We start from the raw sequence: 24536 nt of genomic DNA, 5'->3' as shown, positions 1-24536 counted from the left end.
GACTTGGCTGAACAGCTCCATATCTAATATAAGGCTGGATATAGTATCTACAGGGAGTTTGTATCAATTGAAAAAACTTGTGCTTCTCACTTTCATGCTATTAGAAAAAATGGGTACATTTTCAAAAACCTAATAAATATGGGACAAAAAACAAGAAACTGAAAGCTCAGTGACAGTATTCTCAATCTGCATCATATTAGCATACAGATCACTTTTATAAATGTAGACTGATATCAAAATCAATGTACCATACACACACCCCATTCCTCTGGAAAGGAGCCATGCCAAAGTCGACACTAAGGAGTGTTTGGCAATGCAACAGTAAGGAGCTCCCTCCTGATCCCTGTGGTTGTCTGGGGCCGATTGGGCCCGCTGTCAAGGGCGTCCGGCGGCGCATCATGATCCCTGATGGCGGGTCATGATGGCTTGATGGTTGACTAAAGCGTGATCCGTGATTATGTCCCTTCTCTGGGATATTAGTGTTGTTGCTCATTGCTTTGAGCTTGTGAATTATGAGGGCTTGTCAAGCCCTAGGGCTCTAAGGGTGGTGAGGGCCCGATGGGCCGTATAGGGCCCCGTTGGCCCGACCCGAACCCTGACATGAGCGCAGCCGCCACGTCCTCGCTATTACAGGCTGCTAGTGCAATGGGCTCCTCCAAGTCAGGCTCACCGGAGAGGGCATCACGGATGTCGCGAAGGAGTTTGGAACCAGGACCAGAAATGGAAACACCTCCAAGTGCGTGGACATGGAAGAGCTCGGGTCACAACATTGGAGTTGTCAGAATCGACTCCGTGATCGGGTCTCCGAGAGAGGGCGTCAGGTCAATCTATATCGCGGCCGGGCTTATGGTGCAGCGTGAAGTTGAACCGGGAGAGATAAAGTGACCACCGGGCCTGTCTCCGGTTGAGGTGCTGCGTCTTCTTGAAGTACTCCAGATTCTTATGGTCAGTCCAAATCTCGACAGGGTGCGCGGCGCCCTCGAGTGCGTGGATGATCACGAGCATCTCCTTGTCGTGGATTTCGTAGTTGCGCCGGACATCATTTAAGCTTTTGGAATAGAATGCTACAGGGTGCCACTTCCCGTCCGGGGCGGATTGTGAAAGAACCGCCCCTGTCACATAATCAGGGCTGTCTGCCTCAAGTCGGAAAGGCCATGCATTGTCTGGAATCGCCAATACTGGTTCTGAGGTAATCACATCCTTGATCTCTTAGAATGCCAAGGCCTCTGCGTCACCCCAAGTCCACTTCTGGTCCTTCTTGGTGAGTGCAAAGAGCAGTCGTGCAAGGGCCGAGAAATCCCGAATAAACATGTGGTAGAAGTTAGCAAACACGAGAAACAGCTGGACATCCTTTTTGTTTTCCAGAGTCGGCCAAGCAGAGACACCTGCGACCTTGACGGGGTCCATTTCGACGTGGTTGTGAGAGAGATGATGACTCCAAGGTACTCGATTGACGATTTTTCAAAGTCGCACTTCTCCGTTCAAAGGTACAGCTTGTGTTCTCGGAGTCGCCATAAGACCTCCTGAACAATCTGCCGGTGTTTCCGACACCTGTTAATCCCACATATCTCTTCTAATTAGAAGTGAGGCTACGCTGGGGTCTCACTTCTAATTGCTCCCCTTCTCACCATGCCAGAGGTGAAAGAATCGTCGAGAAATATGGAGCCGTTGTCGAGATGAGTCGCGAACAAGTTTTTGATGGGATACGTGACATATATCAAGATTTGTGACGCGATCAATTTTCACAAAACAAGCTGTGTTACGGGTGGGCATGCCGCTAAGTGTAGCAATGCACAAGTCTAACAACCTTGATGATTGTATACTGCACTTGTGTAGATTTTTCTAGCTTCAGGATAAGACTCTTTAGACACCTTAGTAGCATCTCTGATTGCACTGCTACAAGATGTGCAGTAACAAAGAAGCCAAAAAATAAGTAATCCTATTCAACAGTACTTAGTGTGCCAGTGACAACTTGAACTCTAAGGCTCTCCAAAGGACAGTGTCCCACGCTGGAGAAATTCCGCAAAGTCCTTGCGCAGCGCGTCCTTATTGTAGATATCATCCTGCGGCTTGGCCCCACTGCCCAGCGACCACTCGTACACGATCAATACACTTTTGATATGGCTCGCGACGGGCTCTGACAGAAGGGAGTTTAAATCAGCGCCGGGCTGGTGGAAATACCACATCGGATCAGTGCAGGCATACACCATTCTCACGGTGAGTTTGGTGAGCTGGGGAAGAGTGTGTGTGCGCCGGAGAAGACTGCAGAGGTCCACCAGTGGGTTGTAAACTGGGAGCCCACCCTCTTTCTCTTCAATCTCATCGAACCGGCTTTCAAATGTGAGTGAGGCAAGCCGTGAAACATTGTTGAGGTTGGCCCCAGCCGTGGCTGCAAAATAGCTGATGAGTGAAAAGAGGTGTCATATGAAAGCTGCCCTACGCCACAAAACACTGAGACGGTTGGTTGAGAGTGTAAGATGTTGAAGATTGACAGTAGCACGAAGAAGTTGCTGGAACGAGCCATCTATTTGGCTCCAGAGTGGTACTACGAGTGTCTGAATATGGGAGGGGTCTGCGTGGTTCCTTAACCACAACAGGAATCCATGCGGTATACCGTTGGGGAGTTTAAGAGTCGAAATCCCGGGCCGAAATTGAGATGTCAGAGGTGCAAGAGAATTATGATCCTTGGGAGCAGTACTGAGGCTTGTTGCAGGCGAAGTCTCATTCTCTTGTTGAACCCGGATGAGAGAAAGGCTCTGCACATTTGGCCCCAGTGAGCAAAGCATTGATACCAATGCCGAAGCAGTCTTAAAGCGGAGGCTGGTGACGGTGACGATGGTCAGAGTAGACCGACCGAGGACAGTAATTGTCGCCACTTTCTCGCGCTCATCCAGCGTTTCCCAGTTGGACCCGTGCCAGTTGAGCGATATTGCCGTTAGGCTAGTGAGGGCTTGGAGGATGAGGGAGATCTCCGTGAAATGATCCAGGTCGAGTGAAAGCGAAAGCACGCGGACATAGCTAGCAATGTGAGGAGAGTTCACTAAGACGGAGGAGAGGCGCTTGAGCTCTACTGCAGACGCCCGTCGTAGTTTCAATTCAGAGAACAATTCACGCTGGCTGGCGTCGAGGAAGTGGTGGGCGACGAGTGATGCCGCATGTAGTGTTTGCCGGTCACAGAAACAGAGTATGTGTTGTATTATTTCAAGGGGAATGGGTATTGAAGCTGAAGACAACGTGCCAGGTGAAGGTGAAGGCATTGTTGCTGACATGACGCCGGCGACCGGCCCGTTCTGTGACGTGTCTCTTTACTCTCTTGACCTCATGTTGGACACACAAAAGCTGCCTCCTGGCTCCTGACGAGCGAGTGCAATGGATGTCACCACGAAAGAGACTCCACGCGCTCTGCTCGGTTTGGCTGCATCCCCTGGGACCATTGGCGGAGTCAATTTCGTTTCTTTGCCGGGGCTGAATCGCGGCCTTGATGAGAAGGTTCCCAAGACTCAGGATCGACATACGGGAGAGCGGTGGGAGATGAAGGATGGGGTTTGGACATTGGTTTTGGTTCTGGATGGTGAGCCAACTCCGCTGGTCATTCAAGTTGCCTGCCCAATGCATCTCATTCTCTAGGTCATCTTGAATGCGCTTCGGCAGAATTCATGCTCGAGATGCTTCCCTCGACGATCAAACGGGCTCTGGAGTCCGTAATAGAGAGCTCAGACCCATTGGAGGACCAAGACATTGCGAAAGCTCTTTCGGAAAGCTTGATCTCCTTGGACAACAAAATAAAAGACGATTTTCTTGCCCTTCTCCCAGCCGACCTCACGGATTTTGACGCGGCCACGGCCTTGAAAGATGCGGACGGCAAGCCTCTTATTGAAGTTCAGCGCGCTATGACTGGAACCACTGTTGCTGTCGCTCTTATCGACCCTCGCAAGCGCATTCATGTCGCAAGTGTAGGAGACTGTGATGTCTGTATGTGAAAATTTCCTGATTCTCGTGAAATGGTCTAACAATGCTAACGACAGTTCTTTGCTCATCCGACTCAGAAGAATGGACTTGCTCCGTTCCGAATACTCATCATCAGTGCTCTAACCCAGACGAATATGCCCGCATTATGGCGGAACACCCCAACGACCCAGAATGCGTTGACATGAACCATCGGTCCGGAGTTCCTCGACTCCTTAGCATGCTGGTTCTGAGTCGCGGTATGTGTTGGTCCCATCGTGGTATTTTTTTCCCTTATCTTGTTTTCTGCAGCAATCGGAGACATCTACGGGAAAATCCCGAGGGAATTTGTCAGGGTTCTCGAGCTGGGATGGGGACAAAGCACGGTTCCCGATTTATCGCAAATCAAAACACCGCCCTACCTTTCCAACATACCGGATGTCGTACATACCAAGCTTCCTGGACAACAATTCCTCATCGTCGCGACAGACGGTCTCGATAATCTCATGCGGCGACATCAGCACCTTCGGGAGGTGGAGCAGTCGGTTCTCGGTGTGAGTCTTGCGCCTGCTGTTGCCAAGGCTCAGTTAGCTGGGGACAATTTAGCGGAAGCGGTTCTTTGGGAAGCCACGGGAGGTGACGCTATTGGAAACATTTCTGAGGGCTGGCTTTTGGGTACCTTCAATGGACGTTTGGATGACATTACCGTTGCGGTTGTTCCTTTGTAAAACGCATAACTAGACGTCTATGGTATCTACAGTTTGAATCACAAACTGTCGCCAGTTTCTTAGACAGATCTAGAGGATGTGCAAATCGTGAGAAGTGGACATGTGATCAGATTTCTTTTGCTTCTGTCTTCCACCCACTCTTTCTCGAGATGCGCAGGGTCCAACTACTGCGAATTCGGAGCATGCGACACAGCCTGGGTCCTTTTCCGCGTCACGATCACGTTCCGCCGCTATGAAATGGGCGAGATTTCCGTGTGGGACCTTGAGGTGACAAATCGTGACATCGACTTCGCCTTCTGCTCTTCTTCCGTCCGTCCGCAAGTTTCGATTGGTCGCATTTGGTTCAGCACAGCATATTCCTTGCGCTCCGGCATATCCTAACTTGATATTGCGCTTCACCCTCGACCTCGTTAACACGATGAATCAGCATCTGACAGGCTGAGCAACTGTCTCAGCGCCACGGGCGGGTCCTCTCTTTTCCTCGGTCTGAGACGGATGTATCCCTCCCCCGTTTAACCGGACGAAAACTGCTTTAAAGCCCTCACGCTCGTGAGGCTAACTCATTCACTAAACACAACATGTCTCCCAAATTCGCCAAAGACCAGCCGACTGGATTCGTTAATCGTGTTGAGAAAGTCGCCATCGTTGGGGTCAGCACTTTGTTCTTCTTTTCTGTCGCTGTCTCGATGCTATTATTATCCAGGCTGGCGGTAGTATTGGCTCTTACTTCACCAAATCGCTTCTCGCGACCGGAAAGCATCAGGTCACCGCATTGGCGCGTGCTGGGAGCTCGGCAAAGCTAGCGGAAGGAGTGCATCGGGTCACCATCGACTACAACAACGAATCTACTCTCGTGGAGGCTCTCAAAGGCCAGGACTTCCTCGTCATCACCCTCGGAATTGGTGCCAGACTGGACGGCAGCAACGCAGAGGCCAAACTCGTCAATGCAGCTGCGACAGCTGGCGTGCCTTATGTTATGCCCAACGCTTATGGCCCAGACCCGCTCAACGCCAATCTGGTCGGCGACACTTTCACATCTACAAGGGATGTTGTTGAAAAGTTGGGCGTCAGCAGCTGGATTGCGCTGTCTACTGGCTTCTGGTACGAGTGGTCAGTCGCCTGTGAGGGCTATGACCGTTTCGGAATTGACTTTGATTCGCGCACCGTAACATTCTTCGACGACGGGAAGGAGGTCGTAACAACCTCGACTTGGGAGCAGTGTGGTCGGGCTCTGGCGAGCTTACTCAGTCTCAAGAGGCTTCCTGACAACGAAAATGACAACGCCCCGACTGTTGACATGTGGGCCAACAAGGTTGCCTACATCTCCAGTTTCAACGTCAGCCAGAAGGACATGTTTGAATCAGCTAAACGCGTCACGGGGACCTCTGATAAGGACTGGACAGTCGCGTATGTCAAGTCGGAGACGCGGTATAAGGAGAGTGTGGAGGCAATGAAGAAGGGCGACATGGCTGCTTTCGTGCGGCAGCTTTACACCCGCGTGTTCTTCCCGACTGGCGAGGGGGACCATTCTAGGCATGGGTTGGCGAACGCGGCGTTGGGTCTTCCTGAGGAGAACATTGACGAGGCGACGAAAGAGAGCTTGCGGCTAGTTAGGACTGGTGTGTTGAGCTACGCAACTCGTAGATAGATGGAAAGTTGTATTATTTTGCGCTGGTCTTCCAGACGAATGCATCTTGAATGCATTTGCTAAATCGAGCTAAGTTCTAGTCCCTGTATAAACTAAAAAAATGATGGCGTTGGTCACAGTCGACGTGACAACTTCAGGGCTCAACGCGGTCAACCATCGCTTCAAGTTCATCTATGCCTGCCAGTGCATGAGTTACAGTGCTTGCCCCGCACGTAGGAGAAGACCCGCATTCCCACTCACCGTAACTCTCACAATGCACTGGCCAAATTCACCCATTTTCTACGACATTCTCAACCAGTCTGCTTCACCCGGGTTCGAGAATTATGCCCGGGCTCTCCTCGAAGCAGAACGCCAACTGCCCTTGAAAAATGCGCAGCCCGATTCTCCAGGTTACGGTCACGGTCAAACCCACCCGCAACTCGTAGCTCGGATTGCTGCTCTCAGATATGCCCTTTCTCCCGTCCGGAAGCTCCCTGTCGATGTTCTTTTGGAGATATTTCGAATACTGGCGTCAGCTAGTCGTAACTGCACCCCGCCTATGGCATACGACAATTGCACTCAAGAGCTCAACTTGCTCTCCTCAATACTTGGAAATCACGAAGACGCTACTCCAACGGTCATCGCCGTACTCTCTCGACATCACGGTGGGGCGAGAGTTCCTCTTTCCACCTCAGCAATCTCCCACTAGGGGCAATGTCATGGATAGCATCATGGGTTCGGCTCATCGGTGGCGAAGGCTCAGAGTGGCCTTTGATGTTATTCCTTCCTTCAGAACTACGCAACTATCCGGACCACTCTGTCAATTATATGAAATTGACTTCAGACAACAGTTGGTATTGGATGAAGCAAACCTGGTCGAGCCATCGGCTTTATTCCTGGACGCCCCAAAGCTAACCCACGTGAGGCTTCATGCGGCTGATTTCGCTAAACTGCTGCTCCCTTGGTCTCAGCTCACCAAACTCAAGTTGGTGGCATTTAACTTGAAGTCATCGGACTTCCTGGTCCCTCTAGAGCAATGCAGCTCGCTTGTTGATCTTCGCTTAGACTCGGAGGGTATTGTCTTTGACGGAGCTAGCTTTTCTGTCGTGTCTCCGAGTCGAGCCGGTGTAGTTACCATGCTACATCTGCATGACTTGCGGATTTTCATGTCGGATTATGGCATATTCGACTCTTTCTTTTCCCAATTCGGATTTCCTTGTTTACTGAGCCTTATTATCAAGGCTACATATAGGATGGAGCCTGACTTCGGACATTCCTTCCTGTCATTCCTCCAACGTTGTTCTGCTCTCAAGTATCTCGAAATTTTTGGTTGCGGATTTGGTCCTGCATTGCTGGGTGGCATCCTCCTTCGTATTCCGTCAGTCACCCACCTCAGGCTCAACTTCTGCTTCTACTGCGTAGACAACACCTTCTTTGAACGGCTGACATACCGCGCTGCGGACCTCGACCCGCCCGCGCCTTGCCTCCAAAAGCTTGAGCTCGATGGCGTCGGGAACAATTATAGCGGAAATGTTGTCTTGGCGATGGTCCGTTCGCGCTGGTGGACAAACGATGCTCTTCAAACGATTGCTCCGCGCGTCGCGCGCTGGCAAGACATCTACATCTCCGCTAATGATTATGGGGAAGAGTTCCCAGACGAGTTCAAAGCGGCGATGGCTGCACTTTGCGCAGAGGGACTAGCTTTTGATGTCAACATATACAACCCAGCCGATGATGATGGATTGGTGAGTAATGCTCTTAAGCGTTTGCACTGGCCCGGTGACTGAAACTTGTCCTGTTCAGCTATAATTGCGGTTTCCTGCTGCCAAATTGTGTGACATCGTCTCCGCGCAGTCATTGTCGGGCGAGCGAATGAGTATGTTTAGCTTAGATTCATTATTCCCAATATGACCACACTATCCCTTATTGCGCTTTCTCTGCCGTGCCAGCAAGCAGCCACCTCAGGCCCACACGATAATCTTCATTCCATTTATGCTGAAACTGATTTACTAAGTCTATACGGGCCAAAGTAGTGACTCACCGCTTGCACAAAGTCGGGGAAGATATAGGAAAATCCGTGTGGAAGCCCCGGGTAACTAAAAACGAGTTATTAGTCGTCTTCAACAAGTGCGACCCTTACCTAAATACTTGGGTATTCACACCCGCCTTGACGAGAAGATCGTTGTACAAGAAGGCCTCGTCGCGAAGCGGGTCCATGCCACAGATTTGGAGGACAGCGGGGGAGAGGCCGGCGTGCGCAGCAAGGAGCGGAGAGATTTCGGGCAGCGAGGGAGAGGCATCACCCGCCAATGAATCTACTCGGGGAAGTCAGATCAGCCGTTCGGAACAGAGGATGCGCACCCCAATACTGCTTCATGCTCACTGCGGTCAAAATAGGTGCGAGTTTGTTCTGCTCCATCGACAGCAGACGGCATTTGTACCTGCGACCCGTATTTAGTGGATGGTTAAAAAATATTGTTCAATTTACTCTTCTGGCACTTGGGCAGCGTAATGCAAGGACGGGGGGACTTGTAGGAGATGCCCAGTGACAGGCCGGTGGCTGAAAAATGGGTCATCCCGAGCGCGATGGGCTAGAACGCTAGCAACATGGGCGCCAGCTGAGATGCCGCCCAAAACGAGTCCTTTTTTGACATCAGCACGGAGGATTGGGGCATTCTCCACGGCCTGAGGTTTGTTTAGACGTGACACAGACAGGTGAGCGCGATTCGGACTCGCCCATTTCAGCGCAGTGTAACTATCATTCACTTGAGTTGGATGGCGATGAACGGGAGCAAGACTATGTAGCATATAAGTGGTCATGATTACCGGGTTCACGACAACGCACCGATAGTCTACACTGACAACGCTGACGCGTATTTCATGAGCAATTGCACGCAGCGGGTAGTCGTCAGTGTCTAAATCACCCGCAACCCAGCCGCCACCATGAGCCCAGAATAGTAATGGGAATAGTTCGTCGTTGTCGGTGGGAGTGGGGACGACGCTGCGAACTGAAATTTCGCCGTTTTCTACAGGGATGCGGTAGTCTTTCACCGTATATTCCGACTCTATCTGACTGTTAGTGCTCGCAATATCGAAGCGAGAAAGAACACACCTTTGGGTAGGATGCTTTCATGCGCTTTCCGACCGCCCTCATTCATCCACCTAGTCAAAAAGATTCTCTGGCCCTCAACATCCCCCTCGGCCGGTGTGTCTGCTGGTGGGGGTGGCGGAGGGCTTTGTAATATTGGGACCAGTTCGGGGTCGGGTTCAGACAAGTAGGCGTATTGCGACATTGTGGGTAGGCTGGATAGAAGAGGACGGAAGTCCGAGCAGCACGTCTTTTAATACTGCTTCAACTTGCCCGCGCTCTGGTTCCGAAGACTTCGATGACATCCAGTTATTTTGGTGCTGGTCATTCCGTGGGACCGAATCCAAACCGAGTCTGCTGAATAACGCATGCTTCTACATATCCTGGATAAATGTGTTCCTGCCCCCAGGCGAGCGACCCATGACAAAGCCCAACGAAATTTTGTGTTGTGTCGTGAGAGTGAAGAAAAACGGGCTGATCGGCGCCGATGCTGCTGATTCAGCATCCGTCACCCATCCTTGGACCTTGATAATTGCTCCAGCCCCAGCGCCGGCTTCATCGCTTCGGTTACGCGCTAGGACACTACTCCTCCAACTATTTGTCGTTCCAAATTGCACATGAATCAACTTCAAGCTCACGAAGACTTACTTAGTCACTCTTAGTCAGTATCAGCAAGCAACTTCGACTGAATGCTGAATTGCACCATAGGGACTTTCTTCTTCTTCCAAAACAGTCGCCACAGCCTAATCATACTTCCTTCCACGGCTCCTGTTGACATCCAGTTCACTGAAAGCCCTCGGTCCTGGTTTCTGTTGTCAGTGCCGTCCACCACCTGGTATTACTAGGTACCAACCACATGCAAGGACCTTGTTTGGCCCCGTGTACCTTGTTTGGTCCCGTTAGCCCGTAAGGCTATGTCTACTTCCAGTCGCAAGCACACCGATAACACACTGACAGGACGCCTCGAAGCAGAAGGCCGATGACGAGCAAGACGTCGCAACTGAGCGCTGCGCAACAGCACGAGGTGCTTCTGCATCCACCGGTCACAGCAAGCGCCGACTCGGAAGAGGGAGCTTTCAGAAGCCTCGCACATGACAGGTTCAGATTTATCGCAAGGCTGGATCCAAACGGCGACTTCCGCTATTGGCCGCCTTTTCAATTGACAGACTAGGGCGCGGTTAGTTGATGAACGGGTTCGAGTCAATTGGAGGATATACGGTATCATTCTGGTGGCTCTCCTCAAGACCCAAGTGCTGCTAACTTCAACTAATAACCCATAGTAAGCAGCCTTGCACCCGGCGGCGATCTTCCCGGACCCTGTCTTGGTGCAAGCTGTCCCTCCTGGGGGCTGAAAAGGGGAATCATCACCACGGCGCTGGCGCTTGCGCTTGCTCTGGTGCATGACGTTTCACGAATGCATTGCCAAGGTCTCCATTGAGAAACTCGGGAACTGAAACCATCATGATTCCTTGGACACATTTAAGCCGAAGAGGGGGGGCTGCCGCCCATCCCCGCCATGGCCACCCAACCTACCTTCGTCTTCGTTCCCGGCGTTTTCCATACCCCTGCCCATGCGCAGCCAATTCTCGATGCCCTCCAAGCAAAGGGGTATCCAACGCACGCAGTCGCACTCGCGACAGTCGGGAACTCAGCCAGCACTGCGAAGCCGAACGCTGACGCCCAAGCGGTCAGAAAGGCCCTAGAAGAACTCGTTGTAGAACAAGAGAAAGAGGTTGTCCTCTTCTGTCATTCGTACGGCGGAATCCCTGGAAGTCAAGCTGTGGCGGGGCTGGAAAAGAGTAAGAGAAACAAAGACGGTGCGCGGGGCGGAATCATCAGGATCATATTCCTCGCCGCGATTCTCCCGCGAGAGGGAGAGGGCTTGCTGCAAACATTCGCTGGCGCCAACTTCCAGCCCGGCCAGTGGCTTGGGGTATCACAATTTTTTTCGTGATCGCCATGCATTTGCTGACAACTTTATAGCCAACAGGCCTAGTCACGATTGCCGCATATCCCGCGGCAACAGAAGTGTTGTACCACGACTTGGATGTCGACGCCAAATCACATTGGACCAGCAAGCTTGAACCGATGTCGATGCATATTCTCAGTACGCCCGCTGTTGGTGTTTGCTGGGGGGTCGATGTTCCGAAAACGTACATCTGCTGCAAGCAAGATCGATCTATATCGCTGCAAGCACAGAAGACGTTTGTGGAGAGGGTGAAGGTGGATGACAAGTGGAAGGTCGTCGAGATGGATTGCGGTCATAGCCCGTTTTTGAGCCACATCGACGAATTGGTGGCTATTCTTACTACGGAAGTATGAAGTGGTTAACGTTTAGTATCACCTGTGTATGCAGGCAGCTCGAACATAACAGCTATTCCCAACCCTCCAATTGCGCCGACGCTACATCATCTGCCGCCTCTCGCATTTCTCGCAGAATCGAGTCCGCCTCGGCTAAGCTGCCGGTCTTGGAGAAAACCTTGCGCACCATGCCAACGTTGAACCCATGCGTTTGCGAAAGCTCTTCGATGGCCTGACTAAGCTGACTGTCGAGTGAGGAATGCGTAAACTTCCGTGAGGGTGTGGTCTCGGGCTCCTCTGACGATGCTGGCGTGTACGATATAGAGGTATCGATATGTGACATGATTTGAGAAGTAGATGCAACGGAGCTGGTGTTTGGGTGCCAGTGTCTGAGCGAAGAATTCGGAACACGATTTTTGACACGAAAATTGGGTGGCGGGATCAACACATGGTCGAAAACAAGTCTGTGGTTCGATTTTTCGAGCGCTTTTGGCATTCTCTCGACCTTTATAACGCTTTGAGGCGGGGCAGCTTCCTTCAAGTTATCAATGTCAGGTCCGCGTCGTATTCTCGACATATGTGTAGAGTTGGGTGTAATCAAGAGGGTCTCTCGCGCGTATTCGGTGTTTGGGATTGAGAGTTGAGATGAGATTGCACGGTTCAACCACTGTTCAACCCTGGTCGACTCCTGCTACTTTAACTAATAAAGTTCATAACTTTTCAGGCGTGACTAATTTGTGGGTGTCTGACATACCAGAATGCGGCTCCTCTTTTTGTCACTATCTCTTAATACAATGCTCAACGAGGTTGTATGCTGCAAACCATCGACTGTGCGTTGGTGTGTGTGTGTCACGGTCACACGTTACTGTCGCATGGTCGCGTGACTTTGACACTCCTTCACGCCCACTGGATTCTGGAATCCATGCCAGAAACAACAACAGCAACGACGAGAAGAATGTCGTACGGGTTCAGTGTCATGGGATTAGAGAAGATGGATCCAAGACATCCTTCCGCCTTGTCTGGGAAACTTCAAGTTCTTGACACGAGCTAGGGACTGGCGCTGGCAGGGCCAAGAATTTGAAGCGGAGGACAACACGAGTGGGTCACCTGAGGCCGCCGGGGACATGTCGAACCCTCAAAATACAAATCAATGTCGGCTCCATGAATGAACTCGATCTAAATCATCTAATGGGCGGATTAGCGGGCCCCCGCAATGTTGCTCCAGCCGCCACAGCGCCGAATTCGCCACGGAATGTTCTAGCTGCGGTCAAGGTATATAACACAACATAACTGAGTCGTGCGACCGCGTGCGTCTCTTCTCTCTGCACTCACATGTCCGCCCCCAAAAACAATGGCAAGGATCGTATGCCGGCTGGGATGGGACGGAGCAGTAACTTTCATCACGATGCCAAGACATGCGCGCAAGATTGGCTGAAAGATATGGGCTATAGCGACGAATTGGACGGTGTGTGCAGGTTAATTCTGATTAAAGCCCTCTTATCCCCCCACAGCGGAGAATTCGCTAGCGTTCATGGCGCATACCGCCAGAAAAATTTGTGCGACTTATGCAGCGTCGAAGGAACAGACGCGCCAATTCTGAAGTCGGGCTTGGCTTGTAGCCTCACTATAGAGAGTCATATGCGTCGCGGCACGGCTCCAAGAAAGCTGTATCATTAAGGTCTTAAATCGAGGTATCGGAGGCTTCGAAGATGATCTTCGCATCTGTATTCCACAAAATGCAAATATGAACTCCTGTGGTGTCGAAATTTCCATATTGGGCTTCGGATGTGATTTTGATTGTCCTTGTTTGGCTAAATTCCCACCACCGGATGCTCTCATGGACTTCCGACATCTGGTTGGCGCTCTTCCTCCCTCTCGCTATCGCGCTCGTCGCTTGGCGTCTTTTTTTCTTGCCCAACAGCTGGACGGAGATTCTTGACCTCCTCAGCCTCAAATCCCTTGACCCAAACGACTCTCCCCCATTTTCTGCCGTCCGAGCACGCAACGCGTTTGCTCGCTATCGCCAACTATCTGCCCTCGACGCTTCCCATCTACACGCCTCATATAGCAGCATTAGCCGCGCACACAAGCGCATAGGCTATGACCTAGGCTACCCCGCGAAATTGACCCGTCTGGCCAAAGCCACGGACGCCAATGGGAGAGTCACTGATTCTATCGCCCGGCTGGCTGAAGGAGACTTCCAATTGGACTTACCACCACGCGGGGGGACGTCGAGCGACTTGATGCGCGTGAAGGAAGCGTTGAAGCATTTTATTCGAAACTGGAGCGCGGACGGGCTTTCTGAGCGGACAAAGATATTCACTCCAATACTCGAGGTGTTAAAACGAGACGAAAAATGCGCCGAGAAGCGTGTGCTGGTGCCTGGAGCTGGTCTGGGGCGGCTTGCCTGGGACATCTCTCAGTTGGGTGAGTGGTTGTTGTCGTCCGTGGCTTGCTGGCTTATCTGCTACAGGATTTCTTGAAACTAGTGCCAATGAGCTTTCCTATTTCATGATACTCGCCTTCCGCTTCCTACTCTCTCCTTCGACGACATCACAAATCAACCAGCACACTATCCATCCATACGCCCAATGGTTCTCTCACCAGCGCACGACGGACTCCCTGTTTCGCGCAATGTCCTTCCCTGATGCAATACCGCGGCTTTCCCGCCGCTTCAAGCTGGTCGAGCAGGACTTTCTAACGCTCCGCGAAACCGACGGCTACGACTACATCGTCACGCTCTTCTTCATCGACACTTCGCTCAATATCCTCACCACCCTCGAACAAATCCACCGTTTGCTTCGTCCCGGGGGCACCTGGCTCAACTTGGGGCCGCTGTTGTGGACAAGTGGAGGGCAGGCAAAACTGGAGTTAAGCTTGGAGGAGATGGTCCAAGCGGCGGAGCACGTTGGCTTTGTCTTTGAGCCAAGGGAGGATGGTTTGAAAACAAGGACGGTCGAGTGTGAATATACCGCAGACTCGCGCGCCATGATGAGGTGGTTGTACCAAGCAGAATTTTGGGTAGCACGCAAGTCGTCGTAGTTATAGCGAAACACTTTTCGTCATAATTACCGACGCGGTGGCTCCCGTGCAGTAGCGTCGTTGCCAATGGGGAGCAGTAAGTTTTTCCATCAACGAGAATTCTTCTTGGCTTATCGTCGAAGATGCAAAGGAGAAGCTGAACTTCTTACTAGTACGTCACCCAGAACCATCTGTAGATGCAATCATTTGCAATGGGACTATTTTCAACAAAGCATTGTTGTGTTGCAAACGATCCGGGTGCGAGTGTTCTCTTTCCAGCATGGCAAGAGCTCAACGCACCAGCAGTTTACAAGTACATTTACCGTCGTGATTCGTGAACAATAACCTTATCCTCCGAATGACACGTCCAGGTAAGCATAAACGCGCGCGAAGCCATAACCTAGAACGTGGCGCAATCGACCCTTATAAGCCGTCGCCGACTAGTCCCCCAGGCCTGTTAAGAGCCACTACCCGCCCACCTGACTTGGAAGGAACGAAGACGCCTTTTCATCATGCTCGTCGATATCCTTGTTGGCAGGCTGGCCCTCGCTTTCAAGCTCGCCTGTCTCTTTGCCTTTGGGACATTAGTCGACAGCAAGAGTAACTCGGCGCGAATAGACGCCCGATTGAGTGACCTGGAGAAGCAGGTGCTCAAGGACCGTCTGTTTCAGACGAACTTGCGGGGCCCACGATGGAGTACGTCGGTTTATTGCTTTATTGCCAAACCTGGGAGAAGTGACAAATCGTCAGCCGGAAACGAAAATCAGAACGTCCTCACCAGCCTCGTCGCAGAAGCCATGGAAGGGGCTGGTCTCGACGTCGATACCATAGACTATCAGTTTTATAGGTGAGGCTGGAGCTGCAGTGTCTGCATTTACTCGAAGTTTGAATAGATGGGATCCGAGATGGTGGTCGCTCAGTCTGACGCTCACCAACGGCTCGACGATTGGCATACCCACGACTGGGTACTGGCCGTATTCTGGAAGCACGTCGCTTGCGGGTGTTACTGCCCCTTTAGTCGATGTCGGGACATTCGGCTTGCTTCCCAACTCAGATGGCGACCCAAGCACTTTGGATTTCACGCACATCGCCTCCGATGGAGGTACCATAGTGTTCTTCGACAATCCCAGCCCAACCCGCAATTACTCTGAGCCAGGCTACCATTTGCTGGGGTTAGAAGGGTTACTCCAAACCTTTGAATCTGCACTGATCTACTCACCTAGCACGTCTCGGAATATACCTTCGGCAGCAATTCCTGAGGTATGACCGTGAATGCTCTCAACGAGCGGATATTTGATTAGTCGGCAGCTGGGAAACTTGACCAACCCCCATTGGCAATCGAGCAAGACCCTCAACTGGACGGAGTTGCATCAGCGCGGAGTAGTAGCTGCAATTTCTTCGTGGGTCAACACCTCAGATGAGAATGCGGCGCTTCAGTTTCTGCCCAATGACGGGTCGCCAGGGGACGGCAGCTCGCCAAACAGCTACCAGGTCCCTGCGCTATATGTTGGCAACTCCACTGGCAAAATGATTCGCAATCTTCTGGCAAACGGCGGTGTCTCGAACGCAACGGTCGTATTAAACGCACCCGACGTTTTGGCTCAGACGCAAACAGTCATTGGTCATCTGGATGGCGCAGCGGCGGACGAGTCTGACGATACGATCATTCTTTATACGCACAGTAAGTCTCTCCTTACCTCTTTCCAAGGTTGATAGTACTTTGAGGTGATGGGCCTTCGATCATCGAGGAAAATGGTGCGCTGGCTCAGGAGTCACAGATAAGCAGTGTTAAATGCGTTCAGGGCCATTATTGCTGCTCACCATCGCTGAACATTTCGCTCGCTACCCGCAACCGATCCTCAACATGAGCTTGGAGTATGCCACGAATCCTTCAAAGCAATGATTGATACTAGTAGTTTCGCAGCTTTGTTATCACCACTGGCCACATGTCAGGCCATCACTTGAACGAGTCGGCGTGGATGAGGGACTATCCGGACATCCTTGCCAACGCGAGATTTGCCGTTTCTGTCGAACATTTCGGTGCGATCGAGTGGAAGGACGACTTTTCCTCGCCCACGATGATGCCGATTTACCGAGCCACCGGCGCCTTGGAGCCGATTTGGACAATGGCGTAAGTTCTATCTCAGGTGGAAGTAACTGGTGGGTGGATATATACTCATCAACAAGCAGCAATGAGTCAAAAGCCAGCGGTCCGCTTCATGAGTCGTATCTTAACGCATTTGACGCAAGCCCGAGCCCACTTCGTATGGCGCTACTGGCCCCAGAACATTTGGATGGTTCGCGCTCCATGTGGTATGGTGTAGGTGGAAGCGCTATTCTTGGTCATTCGAGCATTCCGACCATAGGGTAAGCAACAAACCGCGTCTCAAACGCTCCCTGATCTGCAGTACCACAGAATTATTCCCCAACCGGATTACCTTTGGGCAGCATCGACCGACGGAGGCTGGAGCAGGCTTGATATGGACGCGTTGATGGCGCAGATGGATGTTATGTTGTCGTTGATTCAGAAACTTGACGCAAGATATGTTCCGTTGGCGCATTAGATAGAGGAAAAAATACTTACTGGTACATCGCGCTTTAATGAATGCCTTATAAGGCTGCGACAACTCTCTAAACGAAGGACGAATGTACGCAGGGTTGACGTAGAGTTACCAGTCAGAGTCTGTCCGACAGTCGTGCATGTGAGAAGGGCTCGGTGACGCCGCCACATTGACGGGGAGTGATTGACAGGACTTTGCCTTTGACCCTTGAGCCTTGACCAATGCATTGAAGTTTGCCAGCGTATGTATGTCCTCGTCGAGGACTTCGAAAGTTTCACCTGTGAGTCACCACTTTTGAAGAGTGTGACGGAGTGTGACGGCACTCCATCCCTCTTGTTTCAGCCCACCATGTACTCGCCCCCATCGTTCAAATCGCAACTCTTTGGTTGCCTCATAGGTCCAATTCACATGCTGCTCTACGGGGCAAGGGTTTCATACATGTTGTCCGCTCGTCGCCGCTCCCGTGAACTGCGCGACCTTGAAACGATCCTGGCCACTGAGATCACCATCGACCTCGAGCCAGTGCCAATCGTCGTTCCGTTCGAAGCAATCCCTACGAAGACCGAGTTCTTTAGTCTTCCGCCGACATTGTCCAATCATTGCCTGTTGCCAACCCCGGCTGTTGTCTTGGCTTTGGCCCTACTCGTCTCTTTTCTCTTCGCGGCAGTTGGTGCATGGCTTGCCATTCGCTCTACTCCAGGCTTCAGAACCCCACTATTCCTTCGTCTCTTTCTCATTGTGGCCGCTTGGCTCTTCTTTCCCTTGAGTGGCTCACAGTTGGAAGAAGTCATCATTGATGCCATGGTCTGGCCAATGCGTGAAGTGCCTGGTATTACCGCTTTTTGCGTCCAATATCTTGCTTCGATGTTGGTTTTCGTAACACGAAAGCTAGTATTCAGCGCCGTAAGCCATTCGTTATGGGTCTCCGTCATCCTCTCCGTTAGAGCGCTGCATCCATATCTGCCTCCGCGAGATATACTTCCAGCATGGGAGGCATTGCTCGTGTTTATGACACTCTTGGCTTCGCCCTATCTCCTCTTGTTTCCCATTTGCTCCGTTTTTGGGTTGCACTGGGCCATTTACCAATGGGGCTCCACTCCAAACTGGCCGCTTTGGCTGTTGACCGTGGGCAAAATACGAAGCATCCTCCACTGGACTTTTGCCAATGTGGGCTTACCATCTAATTGGAATGCCGAGCTGAAACACGTGCGTTCTACACGTCTCATCTCATTCACTTTTCTGATCACCATTTTCTTCAGGTCATCGCGTTCACTACCGTGGTCTATCTCGCATTATCCTTCGTCTCTACAATGCGAAAAATTGTCAAGAACGCCCCTTCCTCGCTCAACAACTTGTGGAAAAGATGCACTCGCGATCGTCCTTTGGTCTTGATCTTCGTTTTCTACCTTTGCCTGGCCGCATTTGCTGTGATCACGGCATTGGACCAGGGTCTCGGAAATGCACGCGTTGGCGAAATGTGGGGGAACGCATCGCATGGATCATTCGGACTTGAAAAACTTATGGTGCATCTCCGAGAGCAAGCAATTCCATTCAGAAACCAACAATACGAAGACCTCGCGCTGCTTGCCTGTGATTTTATTCGCGTTTTGACGAAGAGCTGGATGGTCATGGGAGTCGTTGGGAATGCGGTATGTTCTCCGACCCATCTTTTTCAACAACAGATACTTACTGTTTCTCGACGCAGCTTGCCATCTTGCCCGCTTTTATTCTCGTCGACGGCAACTATGATATTGTAAGTCGCGTCGTTTAGAGCGAAAATCCGATTTACTCAATGCTTTTAGGTTGGCCTGGCAAAGTTCTTGACTCCTCAAACATGGCATAGCGTGAAGCGGCAATTTCGCCGCCGCCGCCATGCCTGTGCGTCTTCTGAACTTGAATGATTCCTCCCTCGTGCTTACCTTACTTTGCCAGTGCTGTAGAGAACAATAAGGAGCGGTTCGCAAAGTCGGTTGAGAATCGGAAAGCAACGAACGACGGCAAAGAGTAGTATGCCAGAATACGAAGAGACGAGGGACAACAACTTTCGACAGAGAAGCAGGGGACGCCTTCCTTTTCTTGCCTCGAAGAACCACCCCCCGATTTGGAGTATCTGCAACTACTTGACAACCCCGCGATTGCCATACGACCGCCGACTTGCGAACCCATAGAGTTGTGTTGCTGCATTTATTCTTCTTTTCCTCTCTCTCTCTCTTCACCTCTCTCTCTCTCCTCTTTTTCTGCCTGGGGTTTCGGCAATATTCCAATGGTTCCAGCACAGACATCGAAACTCAAAGCAAATAACCACTCCCACAACCGAGAATCGCGCGACCGACCATTGCCAGTGTTCCTGAATAGCGGCATTCAAGCGAGAATTGGATTTATCCGACCCTTGGGACCCGCACCAACTGCAAGTCTGGATTGAGAATCGACAAGCATGACGAACGAAGGCGCATTCAAGCCCCGCGATCAACGAGTCGACCGTCCAGCCTTGCGAGAAGGACACTGCAATTGAGAATCGGCAACCGACCGTTGTGGGAGTGGGAACAGGTTCGTCACCGACTTCGTCGAAACTTCATTGATTTCTGACCTGTTGCCAGACTTGATTGAGAATCGGCGAGTACTTTCTCACCACCGACCGTCGAGTTTGTTCACAAACGAAGACTCGATCGAAGGGATGCCAGTGGCGCTCTTTGATCGTCTTCAGTAGCTAGCGATAAATTCTGTCTTAGTAGTGTTGAATCCATTTGAATCAATCGTGCAAAAAGGTCGCACATGCGAGAAAACAGTCTAGAAAGAATTCCATTACTTCCAGCTTACACGCTTTGCGTTTTGGATTTTCGACGACGGGCATCGACACGCTGAACCAACAACTTTTGAAGCCAACTCACGCCGCACCTATGAGATGGACGAGAGCTACTTACGTCGCGGATTAACGAATGCCCAATGTCGCTCTCTGATCGGGGGGTCAAGAACAGTGACTACTAGAGCGAAAGAGAGTACCAATTGCATGATATTGGTCCTGTCCGCTGGCGGGAGCGCATTGACTTGCTCTGGCGTCATCGACAACACGTTGATTAGCATTTGCTGGAAGTGGAATTAGCGAGGGCCAACGGACAGCAAACGGCTTACCCGTTGCTCTTCAGACATGCCAGCTAGCATAGACTCAGGAATGGCAGGCGGGGGAGGAGCCCGAGTTGGTGGTGGCGTTGCCGCGGCAGGTTGTGGATACGCGTTATAGGCGGGGTAAGCACCAGCATTGGGAGGCGTTGGAGTGTGTGACGGGTAATGTTGAGGATATGGCGGTTGAACTGGAGGAGTATTGGTGCGCGAAGAGGGCTGCATGTGAGGGGGGATGGCAGAGAGTGGTACTGGGGCCGGTGGAGCGACGCTAGCCCCACTGTGTGAAGCTAGAGTTTTCTGTGTGAAATTGAGCATTGCAGAGAGCTTCCTGGACAAGTTATATACTTGGAAAACGTCGATGTCAATTGCATTCATCGAGACCATGAGAGAGATAAGGGCATAAGCGATGGCTGGCTGGCTGTTGAGCAGTTGTTTCGCTGCTTGAGGTGTTGTTCTCTATGACAAATTGTGGATAGTGGCTCGGGGTCTGGAGAATCGTAGCTACCTTGAGTTGGAGCAGCAAATCTAGCAGGTCGCCTTCTGCTTTCGACATCGTCAACAGCAGAGAATCTCTCCATCAAAAACGTGACACGTCAAAGGTTCATTCACAACTCTCATGCTTGGTGAACGCGGTTTCATGCAAATATCATGCACTTATGCATTTTACTTCCAGTCGTCGGACTTACGGGAGGTATCGCGACCGGCAAATCATCAGTATCAAACCTCCTCAAAGCGAAAGGCATTCCTCTCATCGACGCCGATGTTTTGGCGCGTCAAGTCGTTGCGCCAGGCACGACTGGGCTGCGGAAGATAGTGGCCTTCTTCGGAAAAGAAATTCTCCTCCCGGATGGCTCGTTAGACCGCAAGAAACTCGGCTCTATCATCTTCAATGACGAGGCCAAGCGACGCAAGCTGAATTCCATCGTTCACCCGGCTGTAAGACGCGCCATGCTTTGGGCAGTCGTGAATAATTGGCTGTCAGGAAGGAGGTTCTGTGTGCTTGATGTGCCGCTGCTCATCGAGAGTGGGTTGTGGAGGTTCTATGGCAAAATCGTGGTTGTATTCTGGTGAGAAGTGTACCTCCGAATGTCATACCGCTAACTAACCGGTAGCTCTCCGGAAGTGCAACTAGAGAGACTGATGAAACGGGACAACTCTTCTGCAGAAGACGCATCCGCCCGACTCAACTCGCAACTTCCCATAACGGACAAGATATTGTATGCAGATCATGTTGTCGACAACTCTGGGTCACCTGAAGATCTTGAAGGACATGTTAATGAGCTGGTACGAGTGCTAAAACGTGACTCAGGCTGGTCGTGGCGTCTGAGCTGGCTATTTCCGCCATATGGAGTTCTGTCTGCCCTGTTGACGCTCGTGTGGAGAGCGGCTTTCCACAAGAGCTTGGAGAAGCGAAAGAACTCGTAGCTTAGAGTCGTAGGTGTCAATGGTGGCTCTCAAAGCTCCTTGGCTCACTGGAAGCCTCGAAGGCCTCTCTAACAATAAAATAATAAAGCCAAGGAGGCATCAAAACTAAGTACAGAACGGCTCAACTGGGGTAAGGCGTTTCTCATCATCGATTATTGCACACACACAAAGCTGACTAGTACAAGTGCATATGAAGTTTTTGAACCTATTCGAGTCTCGAGATTCGACACCCATCAGGCGGCTGACGTAAGCGTCAAATTCTTACCATGGCCTCGGGCCAGGAGCATGATGCGAAATTTGCAGCGATTCTAGAAACTCATATCGCCAGACGGCCTAATTCGAACAACCCATTGTCAAGCCGAGCTGGACTTTTCCGCTCCCCTTTGTTGCCTTCGGAACCTCGGAAGAGTCATCTCGCGGAGAAATTTGCTGGGGTCCTCCTCCACGTACAGTAGTGCATTTACGTTTGCACTACAAGTTGTCTGGTCGAAACCTTTTTGTTTTAAGCTGGCAGAACTCCGAATGTACGCGCTTTCTTGGGCGATTCGAAGCAAACCCGACTGGCGTCGCAAGGCCAAGGACGCGACGATAATGGAGAAATGGCGTCAAGAAGCGATGGAGCAGCAAGCAACAAACACGAGAGTGGCCGTTCCTTACGAAAAATCGTGGAAAATATGGCTCTCGGACGACATTAATGCGCACTGCTTGTCGGAAAAGTACTCTTGGCTCCCATCCGACTTTGCCATTTCGTCAAATAAGCATGATGGCGTTGCTGAAGCCCGTTTTGTTTCTCCGTACATCAACAACCTGCACCCGACAACCCATCAACAGCTTTACCGCGTAATCGAGCAGGCCATCGGGGCATTTGTCCCCCTTTTCGAGCGGGTATTGAGTCAAATAAACGGCTCCGAACAAGACTTGCTGCGCGAATGGCAAAAAGACGAGGTCCCTGGTGGTTCGGGCCGTATCAAGGTGAAATATGGCTTTGGGACTTTCATCGGGTTTGACCGCGAGTACGTTGGACTGCGGGTGCCGTGCATTTGGGCCAGCGGAATGCGTGACCGCGGACAATTTAAGACCAACGACCAATATCTTGATGCTATAGAGATACTTCCCGAGGCACATGAGGAAGATAATGGCGCGTTGAAGAGGACTTTCGTTCCTTACTCCGAGTCGCTGCGGGGCAAGACTATTCAGTGCATTGTCAGACTTGCAAACATCCATTTGACGCCAGAGAAGAAGGAGTATGCGGGTGGTAGCTGGCATGTGAGTCGCATGTCGAAGGCCAGACATTTTTTTATTCCGTCGTATATTTGCTAACGGCATCCAGGCATGCTAAATGAACGCATCGTGGCTTCAGCAATATATGTCAGTCACCTACATGACGGCCCGGGAGTTTCACGAGACTCATTGCCCTGTAGTATTATGACGAGGACAACATCACTGAATCAAGACTGGAATTCCGGGTTACGACTAGTCCTCCTGTTTATCACGAGCAAGACGACGAATTATGTTCAAAAGTTCTGTATGGTATGGAGCGGTCAGTTGGATGTTCTTTGACTCGCTGTCTCTTGCGCTCAACCATTCACAGGGAGACACATTGTCTTTATTATTCAAAGTTTGGGTTCAATCGTGCGTCTGCTTCAAGTTTCTCTTACTCAGAAAATTAGTCATTGGTCTTGATGTAGGAGACGAAATCTGGGCGTGTGTTAGCATGGCCCAACATCTACCAACACAAGGTTGCACCGTTCAGTCTCAAAGACCCTACCCGCCCTGGTCATCGAAAAATTCTTGCAGTATTTCTTGTCGATCCTTCCATCAAACCGGTCCCATCGGCCACAACCGTGCCTCCCCAACAAAGCAAATGGGCGCTGCGCGCGCTGTTGGAAGCACAACAAGATCCGCGCTCTTTAGTGTCGCGTCTGCCGCTTGAGCTCATCCAAGCAATTTCCGCTGAACTAGAGCAGGTTGAGGGAGGACGGTATTTGGGCCGTCGTGAGGCGCATGAGGTAAGAACCAGACTCATGGCCGAGCGGAAGGTGTTCCTAAAAGCAAGGGAGGGCACAGCCGCGTTGAGTTTTAACATGTGTGAGCACTAAAGTAAAACTTGTAGCACCTTGTTGTACCACTTCTCGTGTACTCTTGCACGCCAATACAAATCTGTAGCCTCTCCGCAGCGTTGACAACAGGGAACTTGCCATGAGTCTTGAAGTCTTGTCGAATACGAGCGCTAGCCAATTTTCGAAGTGTGCTGTGAAGTAGAACCCCTGATATAAGTAATCATACTATGAGCTCCATCAACAGAAAACAAGACACACTATTTGCCCGCCACACCCTCCATTCCCGCAAACCAACCGTGACATTCCAGTCCTTTTCGTTCGTGACGCATTCCCGGCTTGTCACCGTGACATCTCTCTCATCCAAGAGCCTCGCGTCGTGTCGGAATTTCTTCCTAACCGCTTTCGCAGGTCACGGTCAGACTGCAGCTGTTAAAAGCTGAAGTTGGTCTGCTTGGATGGTGGTAAGAAGCCGTGTAACTTGATGTGGGTCACACATGTCGACCTCTCGATTTGTCCAAGACCCCATCTATCTCTCGTCCCTCTATGAGCTGTGCCGAAGCAACTTGTCTCTCCCAGAAAGTCTCTCCGATGATCTTGAAGCAATCACCTCCGAAATGAGGGCGTACGACGATGAGATAACACAATGCCAGAGACGGTTGG

At 51.2% G+C, this 24536-nt stretch overlaps 11 protein-coding genes across 11 annotated transcripts; 7 read left to right on the top strand and 4 right to left on the bottom strand.

Annotated features, from left to right (window-relative positions):
* Positions 1-1979: 1979 nt before the first annotated feature.
* MIND_00672500 (uncharacterized protein) lies at positions 1980-3257 on the bottom strand (the record flags this gene model as incomplete). The annotated part of the gene is made up of 2 exons (XM_037363441.1): positions 1980-2389; positions 2441-3257. 2 exons carry the CDS (start codon positions 3255-3257, stop codon positions 1980-1982), a joined length of 1227 nt encoding a protein of 408 aa, XP_037219085.1.
* Positions 3258-3369: 112 nt separating this feature from the next.
* On the top strand, positions 3370-4686 carry MIND_00672400 (Serine/threonine protein phosphatase 2C; the record flags this gene model as incomplete). The annotated part of the gene is made up of 5 exons (XM_037363440.1): positions 3370-3571; positions 3628-3972; positions 4026-4205; positions 4258-4499; positions 4552-4686. The coding sequence occupies 5 exons, from the start codon at positions 3370-3372 to the stop codon at positions 4684-4686; spliced, it is 1104 nt and encodes a 367-aa protein (XP_037219084.1).
* Positions 4687-5251: 565 nt separating this feature from the next.
* Positions 5252-6321, top strand: MIND_00672300 (NAD(P)-bd-dom domain-containing protein; the record flags this gene model as incomplete). Its single annotated transcript, XM_037363439.1, has 2 exons — positions 5252-5323; positions 5377-6321. 2 exons carry the CDS (start codon positions 5252-5254, stop codon positions 6319-6321), a joined length of 1017 nt encoding a protein of 338 aa, XP_037219083.1.
* Positions 6322-8223: 1902 nt separating this feature from the next.
* On the bottom strand, positions 8224-9593 carry MIND_00672200 (Abhydrolase-3 domain-containing protein; the record flags this gene model as incomplete). The annotated part of the gene is made up of 7 exons (XM_037363438.1): positions 8224-8295; positions 8342-8396; positions 8441-8615; positions 8662-8741; positions 8789-9097; positions 9146-9365; positions 9413-9593. 7 exons carry the CDS (start codon positions 9591-9593, stop codon positions 8224-8226), a joined length of 1092 nt encoding a protein of 363 aa, XP_037219082.1.
* Positions 9594-10904: 1311 nt separating this feature from the next.
* On the top strand, positions 10905-11710 carry MIND_00672100 (AB hydrolase-1 domain-containing protein; the record flags this gene model as incomplete). The annotated part of the gene is made up of 2 exons (XM_037363437.1): positions 10905-11321; positions 11372-11710. The coding sequence occupies 2 exons, from the start codon at positions 10905-10907 to the stop codon at positions 11708-11710; spliced, it is 756 nt and encodes a 251-aa protein (XP_037219081.1).
* A 52-nt stretch (positions 11711-11762) lies between these two features.
* Positions 11763-12266, bottom strand: MIND_00672000 (uncharacterized protein; the record flags this gene model as incomplete). Its single annotated transcript, XM_037363436.1, has 1 exon — positions 11763-12266. One exon carries the CDS (start codon positions 12264-12266, stop codon positions 11763-11765), a length of 504 nt encoding a protein of 167 aa, XP_037219080.1.
* Positions 12267-13518: 1252 nt separating this feature from the next.
* MIND_00671900 (N2227 domain-containing protein) lies at positions 13519-14731 on the top strand (the record flags this gene model as incomplete). Its single annotated transcript, XM_037363435.1, has 2 exons — positions 13519-14116; positions 14163-14731. The coding sequence occupies 2 exons, from the start codon at positions 13519-13521 to the stop codon at positions 14729-14731; spliced, it is 1167 nt and encodes a 388-aa protein (XP_037219079.1).
* Positions 14732-15222: 491 nt separating this feature from the next.
* On the top strand, positions 15223-17274 carry MIND_00671800 (uncharacterized protein; the record flags this gene model as incomplete). Its single annotated transcript, XM_037363434.1, has 10 exons — positions 15223-15406; positions 15461-15557; positions 15604-15882; positions 15934-15970; positions 16019-16391; positions 16436-16465; positions 16513-16585; positions 16635-16841; positions 16901-17077; positions 17127-17274. 10 exons carry the CDS (start codon positions 15223-15225, stop codon positions 17272-17274), a joined length of 1605 nt encoding a protein of 534 aa, XP_037219078.1.
* Positions 17275-20200: 2926 nt separating this feature from the next.
* On the bottom strand, positions 20201-20965 carry MIND_00671700 (uncharacterized protein; the record flags this gene model as incomplete). Its single annotated transcript, XM_037363433.1, has 5 exons — positions 20897-20965; positions 20737-20847; positions 20401-20688; positions 20272-20355; positions 20201-20224 (listed from the first exon to the last, which is right to left on the bottom strand). Exons 1-5 carry the CDS (start codon positions 20942-20944, stop codon positions 20201-20203), a joined length of 555 nt encoding a protein of 184 aa, XP_037219077.1. The 5' UTR covers positions 20945-20965.
* A 24-nt stretch (positions 20966-20989) lies between these two features.
* On the top strand, positions 20990-21816 carry MIND_00671600 (CoaE-domain-containing protein; the record flags this gene model as incomplete). Its single annotated transcript, XM_037363432.1, has 3 exons — positions 20990-21014; positions 21065-21458; positions 21504-21816. The coding sequence occupies exons 1-3, from the start codon at positions 21008-21010 to the stop codon at positions 21814-21816; spliced, it is 714 nt and encodes a 237-aa protein (XP_037219076.1). The 5' UTR covers positions 20990-21007.
* A 522-nt stretch (positions 21817-22338) lies between these two features.
* On the top strand, positions 22339-23915 carry MIND_00671500 (uncharacterized protein; the record flags this gene model as incomplete). The annotated part of the gene is made up of 5 exons (XM_037363431.1): positions 22339-23071; positions 23147-23184; positions 23238-23346; positions 23408-23448; positions 23505-23915. The coding sequence occupies 5 exons, from the start codon at positions 22339-22341 to the stop codon at positions 23913-23915; spliced, it is 1332 nt and encodes a 443-aa protein (XP_037219075.1).
* Between the last annotated feature and the right edge of the window lie 621 nt (positions 23916-24536).

Source organism: Mycena indigotica, assembly GCF_014461135.1.
Source record: "Mycena indigotica strain 171206Taipei chromosome Unknown Mind.scaff0006, whole genome shotgun sequence".
NCBI classification, from domain to species: domain Eukaryota; kingdom Fungi; phylum Basidiomycota; class Agaricomycetes; order Agaricales; family Mycenaceae; genus Mycena; species Mycena indigotica.
This window is presented reverse-complemented; position numbering and strand designations above follow the sequence as displayed.